Raw genomic sequence first — 12,722 nt, forward strand, 5'->3', positions numbered from 1 at the left:
TTATTCGCGTTTTATATTTACGTTTGAAAAAATCGTGAACTTTTCCGAATTTTATTTTTAATTCGGATTAGGTCCAAATTTTTGATAAAATTCGGAAAAATTCGGTTTGGCCGAATAATTCGCGAATTATTCGGCCGAATTGATAACACTGCAATGGAGAGAGAGAGAGAGAGAGAGAGTTAAAGAGTTTCAGACGTAGTATTTGCTATACAATCCGCCAGTTTAGAAATTTGTTTGGTAGAGTTAGTCGCCGATACCATAGGCTATATATATACTGGAAAACCAGAGCATGCATACTTGATCTACATATTTTTCAGTTACTGCAGCATATTGCTCTATTTCTCCCCTAAATTTTTTTTTTTCTTTTGGTAACACTCACTAAAATTTCTAAGTTCTGAGATCTTTGGTTGCTGGTTTCTTCAATTTAATTCACAGATCAGACATAGAAACCCTGACTAATTTCGTCTTCGGTTTAGGGGGTTTTTGCAATGAAGGGTAGTTTGGTCATTAATTAAATTGGCTGACATCATCATATAACAAGATTCAACTGACAGAATAGAGTACTCTCTTCTAAATTTAGTAAAATAAGAGTGGTACGCATAGTTAGCAAATTCGGATTCGGGAATTAGTCGGGCGGAGAATTATTTGGAATAATTCGATTGATTAATTTAAGGATTCGGTCAAAAAAGCGGTCAAAAAAGATTATTGGGTTTTTTTTTATTGTTTTTTATTTATTTATTTATTTATTTATTATTTTTTTAAATAATGTTTAAGTGGACCGAATAATTCGGTTTAATTTGGATTCGGTCCGAATTATTCGCGTTTTATATTTACGTTTGAAAAAATCGCGAACTTTAACGATTTTTATTTTTAATTCGGATTCGGTCCGAATTTTTGATAAAATTCGATAAAATTCGGTTCGGCCGAATAATTCGCAAATTATTCGGCCGAATTGATAACACTGGTGGTACGTCCAAGTTTTGAAAAAAGTGCCCACGTGTCATATGATTTTTTAAGGGGTGGGTAGTGTGGTACATGTAGTTTTTTATTTATTTATTTATTTTTTTTAAACTAAGGATCATCAGGGTCCTCTCTTCTTAATATTTATTCGTTTTTTGGATGAATAAATAAATATATTAATCTTCAAGGACGGACAAAAAAAACGAAAAAAGACAAATTACAAGGGAAGGATGCCAACAAGAGGCACTAGGCCCGAACAAACCACCAACACAAGGATTGCTGAAAAATCAATAATCAAATCACATTAGATTCTAAGGGAAGTCATATTTTTCAATCATCTGAGCGAAGAAAATAAAGGACAAATCAAATGCGGTGACTTTTTTGCCTACGCCAAGCTGAGACTTTAGTGTCTTCCCAATGAATACCTTCCTTTTTTTGTTTCAATTCTTCTAGTTCCTCTAGATTGTCATCATGTTTGATCACCTCCTTGGTATCAACTAAGCAGGCTTCCTCTATATCATAATAAATTACTTCCTCAGAATATTTCAACCCTAAATCTTCGTTTTTGAGAGACATAATCTAAGGAGGCTGCATGATCATCTTCGTCTTGAGTGAGACAATCTAGAGAGGTTACATGCCATTCCAAAATATATAGAAAAGATTTAATACCATTTTCTCTTCTTGGAAGGAGAGAGTAGTTATCCTGTTCCTTAAGGAAAGAAGAGAAGAACTTCTCTTTCTCTGTGCTTGTTTCTACTTTCAAGATCCAATCTGAGCTACTCCACATCTGGGTCTGCAAGAAGAGAAAGAAAAGGGTAGAGGTGAGCTCAATCAGCAATTATTTTCCTATTAAAAATACCAATTTTCTTCTGCTATTTATTAACTGGTTTAGTCCAGATTTTCAGACATCAAACTAAGCAAAATCATTTCAGGTTTTACGTCTTAGTTTCCTTATATTCTTCTTCTTCTATGTATCAGATATTAATTAATTCTACATGTCCTGTTATGCCTATAAATAATCATCTCCTCTCATTTTGGTCCTCTGTTCTTTTTTTTTCAGCTTATGCCTGATGTTTAAACCTAGGGAATTGACATTCCTACATATGGGCAACAATATCAAACTATTTATAATCTGCTCACAGAAATTAAGGTTTAGTTGTACATATCAAGATGGGTTAAGGGTTGAGCTCTTATCCACCCATCCCCCCCCTGAAACAACCCATATATGAGAAGGACAAGATAAGAGTTTCCTTAAGACCAAGAAAAACAGTCCAAGATAAAATTTAGGGAAAAATATTAAACACCACCCTGTGATACTAGAAAGGTATAGCTTTCAATCTCTTTAGTTGTTTTCCTGTCACTTGTCTCCTGTCACTTGTCAGTTATGTAGTGAGATGGGGGCAAGCCATATATACTGATAGTGTCTACCTTTCTAAGAGCAGATCACAATATGCTATATTTCTCTTACTAGAAAATATATTTTGGATCATTTTGAAGTTTGAACATGTATGATGAAAATCCCTTCCAGTTTTATATGTACTGGACATTATAAAATCTCCTAATCTTTACAGGGCTTATGATATAGACCTGGATTAGAATTCACCAATACCTTACCAGGTTTATTCACTGGGAATACTGAAGGCCTTTTTGGGCAACCCCACCTTCTTCACTTACAACTTTAGAGCACTACTAGCCTTGGAGGATATCTCTATGAGCTTAAAGTGCCTCAGAATTATAATATCAGCCACAATATGTAAAAGCTTGAATTGTAATATGTACTAATTTTCATGGAGTTTTTATGCAATGCTCATCATTTGCCTTCTTTTGAATAGTATCTACTTGTATTTTTTTCAATATTTCCTGTTTCAGGTATCAGATAGGTAGATAGGCTATAAGCTATTTCTACATCCCTTTGCCTGTTCACCTGTTAGTTTCATGAAATTTTATTGATCTTATATGCTAAAAGGTGAACCAACCCCCCCTTTTTTTTATGTTATCTTAGGATTTCAACTGTGAAGTGGATACATAATGCAGTGTACAGACTTCAATGGACATGGGTCATACTAATCCAGTGAAGGTACTGGAGCACTGCAATATCTCTCCACCACCGGGATCTCTCGTAAACAAGATCCTTTCCCTCACCTTCCGCGACTTATTCTGGTTGCCATCCTATCCCTTAGTGAAGGTCCTTTTCTTTTATGAATATTCTTACTCTACACACTACTTCAAAGACAATATACTTAAACCTTAAACACTCACTTTCCCTCACACTTCAATACTTCTATCCACTCGCCGGGCATCTAGTGTGGCCTCAAAATTTATCAGAGCCTGAGTTCTGTTATGTTGATGGAGACTCAGTCTCCCTAACCTTGGCAGAATCAGATGGTGATTTCTACCATCTTTCAGGAAACCATGCAAGAGATGTTAATCAATTCCATTTTCTTGTCCCTAAGCTTACCCTGCCATCCATGGTTGATCTTGACTTTTCAATTTCACTATTGGCTCTGCAAGTAACTGTGTTTCCAAACTCTGGAATTTGCATCGGAGTAACTGCTAGTCATGTAGCCCTTGATGCTAGGACCCTTGTCCACTTCATGAAGTCGTGGGCAACAATTTCTAGATCAGGAGTTGTCTCTTTGTCACCAGACTCTGCCATTCCATGACAGGAATGTAATAAACGACTGGAAGGAGCTCAAGACGATTTACTTGAGTGAGATAAAAAACTCAGAGGAACCATTGAACAGAAAAGCTCTAAGAATTCAAACAACCCTATAGTCCCATCGGACATAGTCCGAGCAACATTTGTTGTGAACCAAAACGATGTCAAGCGACTAAGACAGTGGATCTTGGCTATACGAAAGAAGGATGAGGATCAGACCTCAATCACTGCATGACATCTATCAACATACACTATAATTTGTGCCCATACATGGGTTTGCTAAGTTAAATTGATATCAATCAATGGTGCTGCTGCTAAGAGTCAAGATATGTAGACCTTCCCCATTTCTATGGACCTCGGCATCAGGGATTGCCTGGATCCTCCAGTTCCAGAAACATATTTTGGAAATTGCATGACAGTTTGTGCTGCAACAGTGAAAAGGAGTGACTTAATGGGAGAAGATGGGATCAGCATAGCAGCAGAAGCGATCACAAAGGCAATAAAGAAGCGATTCAATGATGGAAGTGTTGAAAGGGGCAGAATACTTTATATCTAGTCGTTCAGCAGCTAAGGAACCTTTTGCAGTTGCAGGGTCACCTAAGTACAGAATATATGATACAGATTTTGGGTGGGGGAGGCCAAAGAAGTATGAATCACTGAGAGTTGGTGGGAAATTTGTCTCACTTTATGACTGTAAAGATGGAGAAGGCAGCCTGGAAGTTGGGGTGGCTTTTCCTAAGCTTCAATTGGATTCTTTTTCTTCTCTCTTTTACAGATTTCAGGCTAATGTTGCCTGAGAGATTGTTATGTTTTAAATAAATTACATTCTCATATATGATGGGACTTTGTGAGGGAATATTTGCACATTACACAATTAAGCATTGAAACCTGATGCATAGACACTATGAGCTGTTGTTAAATGGTTTACCTGGTTAATTCTGGTAGGTTAATAGTATCAACAGAGCTTCCCCTTGGAACAGAAAGCTTTATAATGTTTTGATTAAGGGATGAGCTGAGCAACATATCCTAGCTTTAAATATTAACTAATAGTGAGTGATAACAGAGGGGTTTTTTCAGATTAGGCTAAGTACTCACACTCATATAATTTCTGAGTATTGTCTCTTCCCCACCCCCAAACCCCCCCCCCCCCTTTTTTTCCCAACTTGGAAGCTACTCTGAACCAGGATGTGCAGTTCTTTGAGACAGAAGTTTGCAACTCTGATGGTGTAACGATGATACCCAGAGGAAGGTCAGCATCAACGGCATCAATTAATGTCGCTTCCTCGCTTCTTATGTTGAGTAGACTCATGCTGCCAGAGGTTGCAGGCTTACCCTGTCTTAACATAACCTCTTGCATAGAAATTTCTGGTGGCTGAAATGATTAAATAGTAGCCGTAGTAGCTTCAGCTTTTGATGGATGAAAGAATACTACTCGCTAGTGTGTATCTACACCTAAACATAGTGGGTGTGTTGAAAATATTTTCCTGCACCTTCCCATTGGTCCACTCATTAGTGTGTATGTGTGCCAATGAGATAGCATTCTATTGCCCAAAGCTGACCAATAATGCTCAACTATTATCATGTCGTGGATTGGATAAAGTTCCACACACCGAGGACAAGTAGACTACAAGGTCTTTTCACATAAAAATTTCAGTCCAAATATTGTTTATCAGGTGACAAAACAAAGATTTTAAAAATTGAGGAATAAGAGAAGGTACAGAGTAGTAGAATATGTGAACAAATGTACATGGAATGTATACCTATATATTAAAGAGCTTTTAATTCAATTAGATTCTAAGTTTAATACGTGATTATCTAAAAAATATGATCATTCAACCGTGAGAATTACCAGCATCATCATTGTACATGACAATATATAAATCACCTTGACAAATTTATAAAGGTTGAACCAATGAAAATGAATTTTTCCCTATAAACAAATAGGTAAAGCAAAGGAACTTTTGCAATGGCATAATTAGCTCGGATGGGCAGTCGCCTCTAAATTACATACTTCCATTTTTTGTTTTTATTTATCTATTTATTTCTAGTTTTCTTTTCCGGTATTTGTATTAAGGGTAGTAATATTTGAAACAATAAACATACCATTTTCCAACTTACTGAGGACATCCACTGAATAGAAGTCACCTTGGCCCCACTTTATGAAGGGTTTTAGAAACATGAATGGGTGATGAAGTCTGCATGTGTCTATTCTGATTCAGATCGATCTGGATTTGTTAAAATAAGAATAAATGGTGTAAGGGCACATTGGGAAGTGGGTAGAACAAGCATTCTCCTATTTTTCCTATTAACTAACAGGAATCAATCCCAAGAACCCTACGATCAATTATTTGATCTAAAAATCCATCGATTCAGAATAATCTTGGCATGAATATCTAGATTTGAAAGTTAAATCGGCAGAAATTAGAATCGGTCCTAGCTGATTCAGACAACAATCCGTCAATTCTCAATCCGATTCACCGGTTACAATGGGAAGTCGAATTTTTTTAATTTATAAGACCTTGGGAAGTCGAACGGTTTCTCTTCTTTTAGCTGATCTATTAGACTATTACTTTTTTCCTTATCTCTCTAGAGCTGGAAGGAGAGAGTAGTTATCTTGTTTCTTAAGGAAAGAAGAGAAGAATTTCTCTTTCTCTCTGCTTGTTTTCTACTATCAAAATCCAATCTGAGCTGCTCTACATCTGGTCTGCAAGAAGAGAAAGAAAATAGCAGAGGTGAGCTCAGCACTTATTTTCTCATTAAATACCAGTTTTCTTCCACTAATTAGTAAGGTTTCCAGATATCCAATTAAGAAAAATCATTCTAGTTTTACCTCTTAGTTTCCTTATTCTTCTTCTTCTATATATCAGATATTACTTCTACAGGTCCTATTAAAGCAAGGGAATTGGCAATCCCACATATGGTTAACAGCATCAAACTATTTATTATCAGCTCACAGAAATCTATAGTAGTTCCTTTAAGATCAGGAAAATTAGTTCACAGAAATTAAGGTTTAGTTCCCTTAAGATCAGGAAAATTAGTTCTAGATGAAATTATATACTAGAAAGCTATTCCTTTCAATCTCTTCTATTGCTTCCTGTAACTGGCCAGTTATGTAGTGAGATGGTGGCAAGAGCTAAGAAGTCCCTTCAACCCATATATGCTGATAATGTCCACCTTTCTAAGAGCAGATCCCTAAAGTTAAATTCCTCTTATTAGAAAATATTTGATGGATCATTGTGAACAAGTATGCTGAAAATCCCTTCCAGATTTATATATAGTGGACATTATAAAATCCTTCTAACTTTTACAGGGCTTATGATGTAGACCAGGATTAGCATTCACCAATTCCTTACCAGGGTTTATTTAATGGTATTACAGAAGACCTTTTTCGGTAGCCCCACCTTCTTCGGTTACAAGTCTTGAGCTTAAAGTGCCTCAGAACTAAAATATCAGCCATCACAATCTGTAAAAGCTTGAATTGTTACATGTATAACTAATTCATGGATTTCTTCTCCAATGGAACTTCATTTGGTCTTGATTGTATATTGATTGATCAAGTGCAAGAGTGCTTCTATTTGGGTCTCTCTTCTTCTTCTTCATATGGTGCACCGTTGCCCAACTAGGCCTCTTTGCCTTTTCATGATTAAAAGTTCATTTACTTCAGCCATCATGGAAGCTTCCAAATAATTGAGGCTTAGTCACTTGAATTGAGTTGAATGCTTGACACTAAGAGGCCTACTTACAGCTGTGAGTTTTCAATGAACATTTTGTAATCTAAGCACATATGATGAATTATAACTGAATAATGCAAATGCTACATTCTTTGAAGACAAAATGTGTATTTTTTGCTAGAGTCAAAGAAATGTATTGAAAAAAATGCTGAATTACGAATACCTTCTGTTAATTTTTTTACAGAACAGAATAGTATAATACAAGCTTGCCTTATATTTTCTGAGTAAATTATAATTTAATTTCGGCTACTTAAGAAATTGTTCACTGATGCTGTCTTGTTTACTACCCATTGTGTGGTGTCCTGGAAATATTATCATTATTTTCCAGAATTAAGCACGATGTCTCACAAAATTTGTAGTTCAGGAACAGTAATGAATTGAAAGCCCCATTTGATACATTTTTTTTCATTTAATTTGTTGAAGTTGTTCGACAATAAAACACAATATATGTACTTATAAAAGGTCAGTCAGGTCTTTGCTTTCTTTGCAAAAGATTTATCTAACAAGTAAGTTTTTCAATATTTCCTGTTTCAGGTATCAGATAGATAGACCATAAGATTCTTCTACATCCCTTGGACATGCAAAACAAGTGCCTTCTTTCTACTTTAGTGAAGTTTCATTGGTCATATGCCGAAAGGTGAACCAAACCTTTATCTTAGGGTTCCAACTGTGAAGTGCATACATAATGGAGAGTGTACACACTTCAAAGAACATGGCTCATACTAATCCAGTGAAGTTACTGGAGCACTGCAACATCTCTTCACCACCAGGATGTCTCGGAAACAAGATCCTTCCCCTCACCTTCTTCGACATGTTCTGGTTACCTCCCTATCCCCTTGTTGAGGCCCTTTTCTTTTATGACTATTCTTACTCTATGCACCACTTCAGAAGTGCCATATTTCCCAACCTTAAACACTCACTTTCCCTCACACTTCAATACTTCTATCCACTCGCCGGGCATCTAGTGTGGCCTCAAAATTTATCAGAGCCTGAGTTCTGTTATGTTGATGGAGACTCAGTCTCCCTAACCTTGGCAGAATCAGATGGTGATTTCTACCATCTTTCAGGAAACCATGCAAGAGATGTTAATCAATTCCATTGTCTTGTCCCCAAGCTTACCCTGTCATCCATTGTTGATCCCAACTTCTCAATTCCACTGTTGGCTTTGCAAGTAACTGTGTTTCCAAACTCTGGCATTTGCATCGGAGTAACTGCTAGTCATGTAGCCCTTGATGCTAGGACCCTTGTCCACTTCATGAAGTCGTGGGCAACAATTTCTAGATCAGGAGTTGTTTCTTTGTCACCAGTCTCTCTGCCATTCCTTGACAGGAATGTAATAAATGACCAGAAGGAGCTCAAGACGATTTACTTGAATGAGATAAAAAAAATCAGAGGAACCATTGAACAGAAAAGTTCTAAGGTTTCAAACAACCCTATGGTCCCATCTGATATGGTCCAAGCAACATTTGTTATGAACCAAAATGATGTCGAGCAACTGAGGCAATGGATCTTGGCTATACGAAAGAAGGATGAGAATCAGACCTCAATCACCACATCCCATCTATCAACATACACTATAATTTGTGCTCACACATGGGTTTGCTCAATAAAATCGAGATCAATCGATGGTCCTGCTGCTAAGAGTGAAGATACGGAGATCTTCCTCATTGCTATGGACTGTCGCATCAGGGATCGCCTGGATCCTCCAGTTCCAGAAACATATTTTGGAAATTGCTTGACAGGTTGCGTTGCAACAGTAAAAAGGAGTGACTTACTGGGAGAACATGGGATCAGCATAGCATCAGAAGCGATCACAAAGGCAATAAAGAAGCGATTGGATGATGGAGTGTTGAAAGGGGCAGATTACTTGATGTCTGAAATGAGTGCAGCAGTAGCTAAGGAGCCTTTTGCCGTTGCAGGGTCACCTAAGTATAGAATATATGATACAGATTTTGGGTGGGGAAGGCCAAAGAAGTATGAATCACTCAGAGTTGGTGGGAGACTTATCTCACTTTATGACTGCAAAGATGGAGAAGGCAGTGTAGAAGTTGGGGTGGCTTTCCCTAAGTTCCAAATGGATTCTTTTTCTTCTCTCTTCTACAAATTTCAGGCTAATGTTTCCTGAGAGATTGTTATGAACTAAACAAAGTCCATTCTTACATCTGATGGGACTTTTTATGGGCATGTTTGCCAAATTTATATTGTTATGCATAAAAAATAAAACGGATGCACAGTTTGTTTTCCATCTTTATTGCTTGGGAGTATGAAAACATTTTAACATATACCAATTTGAATTTCCCATGATGTGGTGTGGTGGACACAAACAAAAGGTCCCAATACATAGGTGAGTAAAAGTTTCATTGGATGATGCTCGTTGAGCCCCTATATCTTTATCATTGCAATGGAATGCCTCTCCCACTTACTCCATTTCTATAGGGATGTTAATTTGTTCAAGGTTATCAAAATCAGTCAGAGTGCGCCAGAAATAACACATCTTCTCTTAGCTGTGTTAGACTGTTTAGGGTTTCACAGTCGACCCTAATAGGTTCCCATACAGGCAATTAGAACACGAATTCAAATCAAAACATAGAGAATCAATTTGTACCTTGCACCTAGTATATTGAATATGATCGATGTAATTTTTTATAGTTTCCTTCTCTTGGCTATGAATCTTCTACAGCCTCTCAGACCACATTGAGTTCTCTTACTTTAGTGGTAAGTGGGGGAAAAATGAAGATGGTTGTAGGGACCCAAAACCCAGTATTTATAATATTGTTCTCCACCCAAAACCCTAAATCACAATGGATTAAGCCAGTATATCTCTAAACTTAAGAATGGACCAAACCAGTTCATGCAACTTGACTCTCATCCATTTAATCAACCCAAATAATTAATTAAGCCCATAAATCCAACAATCTCCCACTTGGGCTACATTAATCGTAAGGATGGTTTCAAATTGGTGTGGCTTTAGAATCTCATTTCATTAACCACTATTACTATGAGTCAGTTGAAAAACCATTTACTTTAAGCAATAGCAGAAGATACACCTCAATATATAACATACAACTTTTTGTCATTACAAACATTAGTAAATCTTTCAACACAAATCTTGTGGGATATTAACATAGCAAAGATGACATATTCTCAAATAACATTGTTGTTATTTAGTGTAGGTCCTTAACTATGATATTAACCTTTACTGTGGTGAACCGCCTTTGATCCTGGGTTAATATCTTACTGTGGCTTTCCGCTTATAAACTGTGACAAACATTGCCTTTAAACTATGGTAAATATTGCCTTTTAAACTATGATAAAATTGCTATAATTGTGGTAATTACTACCTATAAACCATGCTCAAATGAAAGCATAAAGCAATTAACAAATGAAATAACCTTACATAATATAAATACTAAAACACAACCATAATCTATTAAATTGTGCCCCAAAACATACGGGCTAAAGTTTCAACATAAAAAAATAGTTAACAAGAAATAAATACTCCCACTAACCAAGCATATCAAATGATTCAATAATATCTATGTGAGAAACATGATCTTTGGACACTCTTACTAGCAAAGCCTTTGTAAGAGGGTCTGCTAAATAAGAGTTATAATGGAAATTGTATTCCTATCCTTTGGGACATGAATTCACTCATCATTTCTTATTTCTTTGTGTTTAAATGTGAAAAGAACACTAACATTTGAAAATTCAATCACCTTTGGGCAAAAAACTTCTAAGTTAATGTCTCTTCCTAATATGTGAATATTTATTCACAAACCTTGATGACATCACCTTTGGAAAAATGTCACCTATATGCAATTAAATTGAATGTCTACAAACGTTTATGACATCACCTTTGGAAAATGTCACATTTACTGTTGAGAAAAAACACAATTAAATTGAATGTACCACGTTGGTGGATTACACTCAATCCTATCATGTTTTTCTCATTGGAGATATCTCTATATGTATAGGAACACACATTTAAATATGTCACTAGGACAACAAAAAACATATAAGAGTTACAATCGTAACCGCATTCTTATCCTTTGGGCTAAGAATGCACTGGTTCTCTTACAAATCCACATTTACTGTGAAAAGAACAATAACTTTTGAGGTCCTCTCATCTTCGGGGTTAGAAACCTCTAGGTTACTATCATTTTCTTTAACTTAGGTAACATCACCTTTGGGTAAAGGAACTTTGTTGTGCTGGGAAAAAACATGAAAGAATAGGATGTACCACTTTGATGGATTTCACCCCACCCATTCATGGTTTATTAGAAATATACTATACATCAAATGACGTGCAGAAGCTTATACCCAGTTTAATTCCAACATATTTATTCATTATAAGATGTCCCAAATACGAAATGCTATTAATTTTCTACCTATATCAGTCATAAATAACTTTTCAATATCATGGTAATAATAAACTAATGTATAAATAGAAATACAATTTTGAAGCCGCTATAGAACAAAGATAAAACACTAACTATTCCAAAACAGTTAGAGAACAAAAAATCTAGGTCCCAATTTCTTATATTGAAAGCAAACCAAAAAACTGAACATCCTCCCATTAATCGAACCATATAAAACATTTCAAAGTACATAATTTTATCCTTCTACTAGTTCAACTAGTCAAATATTTATCCACAAGATCCCAAGTACATGACAAACTGACATCATGATGACCAATGATATTTTATTATTTACAAGACCTTGGGACTCTTAATAGAATTGATTCAAATCTGAAAAATTGCATTAGGTATTATACGAAGAATGCTCATTATCAAATAAGATCCATTTCAAGTGATAAAATCCTTCACAATCTCACGGTGACCAATAACAGTCATTTTCCAAAATATTAATCAATGGCCTCTTGGTTCTATGACTAGATACAAATATAATATAAAATTCTAAATAAACATATCATAGAACAAATTAGATCATTAAATGTGGCACAAAACAATAAATCCAACGCAAAAAATGGATTTTCAATTTGTGTTGAGATGTTAGGGTTAGGGGTTTGTGGTTCTCTTACTTGTTTGGATTGATTTGCCCTTCCCCTCTGGTTGGGCATCCGGGTCGTGCTGTAGAAGTTATTTGTGCCCATGTGGGCTCTGATTGGTTTCATTTATGGGCTTTTTGTATCCCTTATAGGTTTTGTAACTTTCCCTTTGGGGTTATATTTTCCCTCCCTTTTTTTTTTTTTAATGTATTTACTAATTCCTCTAAAAAATAATAATAATGAGCCGATGGTGTATTATCATTAGGTGGACAAGGAGAAGAGATCCAAACAAATGCAATTGGGTAGGTGAAACTGGCTTACACAACAAGAAAACCACCCTTGGCCTTTGGAACTTTCTCATTTT

General features: G+C 35.9%; 2 protein-coding genes across 2 annotated transcripts; both read left to right on the forward strand.

Moving 5' to 3' along the window:
- Nucleotides 1-2,984: 2,984 nt before the first annotated feature.
- On the forward strand, nt 2,985-4,462 carry LOC122067425 (phenolic glucoside malonyltransferase 1-like). Its single transcript, XM_042631276.1, has 3 exons — nt 2,985-3,611; nt 3,986-4,037; nt 4,154-4,462. Exons 1-3 carry the CDS (start codon nt 3,159-3,161, stop codon nt 4,414-4,416), a joined length of 768 nt encoding a protein of 255 aa, XP_042487210.1. The 5' UTR covers nt 2,985-3,158; the 3' UTR covers nt 4,417-4,462.
- Nucleotides 4,463-6,014: 1,552 nt separating this feature from the next.
- Nucleotides 6,015-9,593, forward strand: LOC122067426 (malonyl-coenzyme A:anthocyanin 3-O-glucoside-6''-O-malonyltransferase-like). The gene is made up of 2 exons (XM_042631277.1): nt 6,015-6,351; nt 7,885-9,593. The coding sequence occupies exon 2, from the start codon at nt 8,036-8,038 to the stop codon at nt 9,473-9,475; it is 1,440 nt and encodes a 479-aa protein (XP_042487211.1). The 5' UTR covers nt 6,015-6,351; nt 7,885-8,035; the 3' UTR covers nt 9,476-9,593.
- The last annotated feature ends 3,129 nt before the right edge of the window (nt 9,594-12,722 follow it).

This window comes from Macadamia integrifolia, unplaced genomic scaffold (assembly GCF_013358625.1).
Source record: "Macadamia integrifolia cultivar HAES 741 unplaced genomic scaffold, SCU_Mint_v3 scaffold2897, whole genome shotgun sequence".
Lineage (NCBI taxonomy): Eukaryota > Viridiplantae > Streptophyta > Magnoliopsida > Proteales > Proteaceae > Macadamia > Macadamia integrifolia.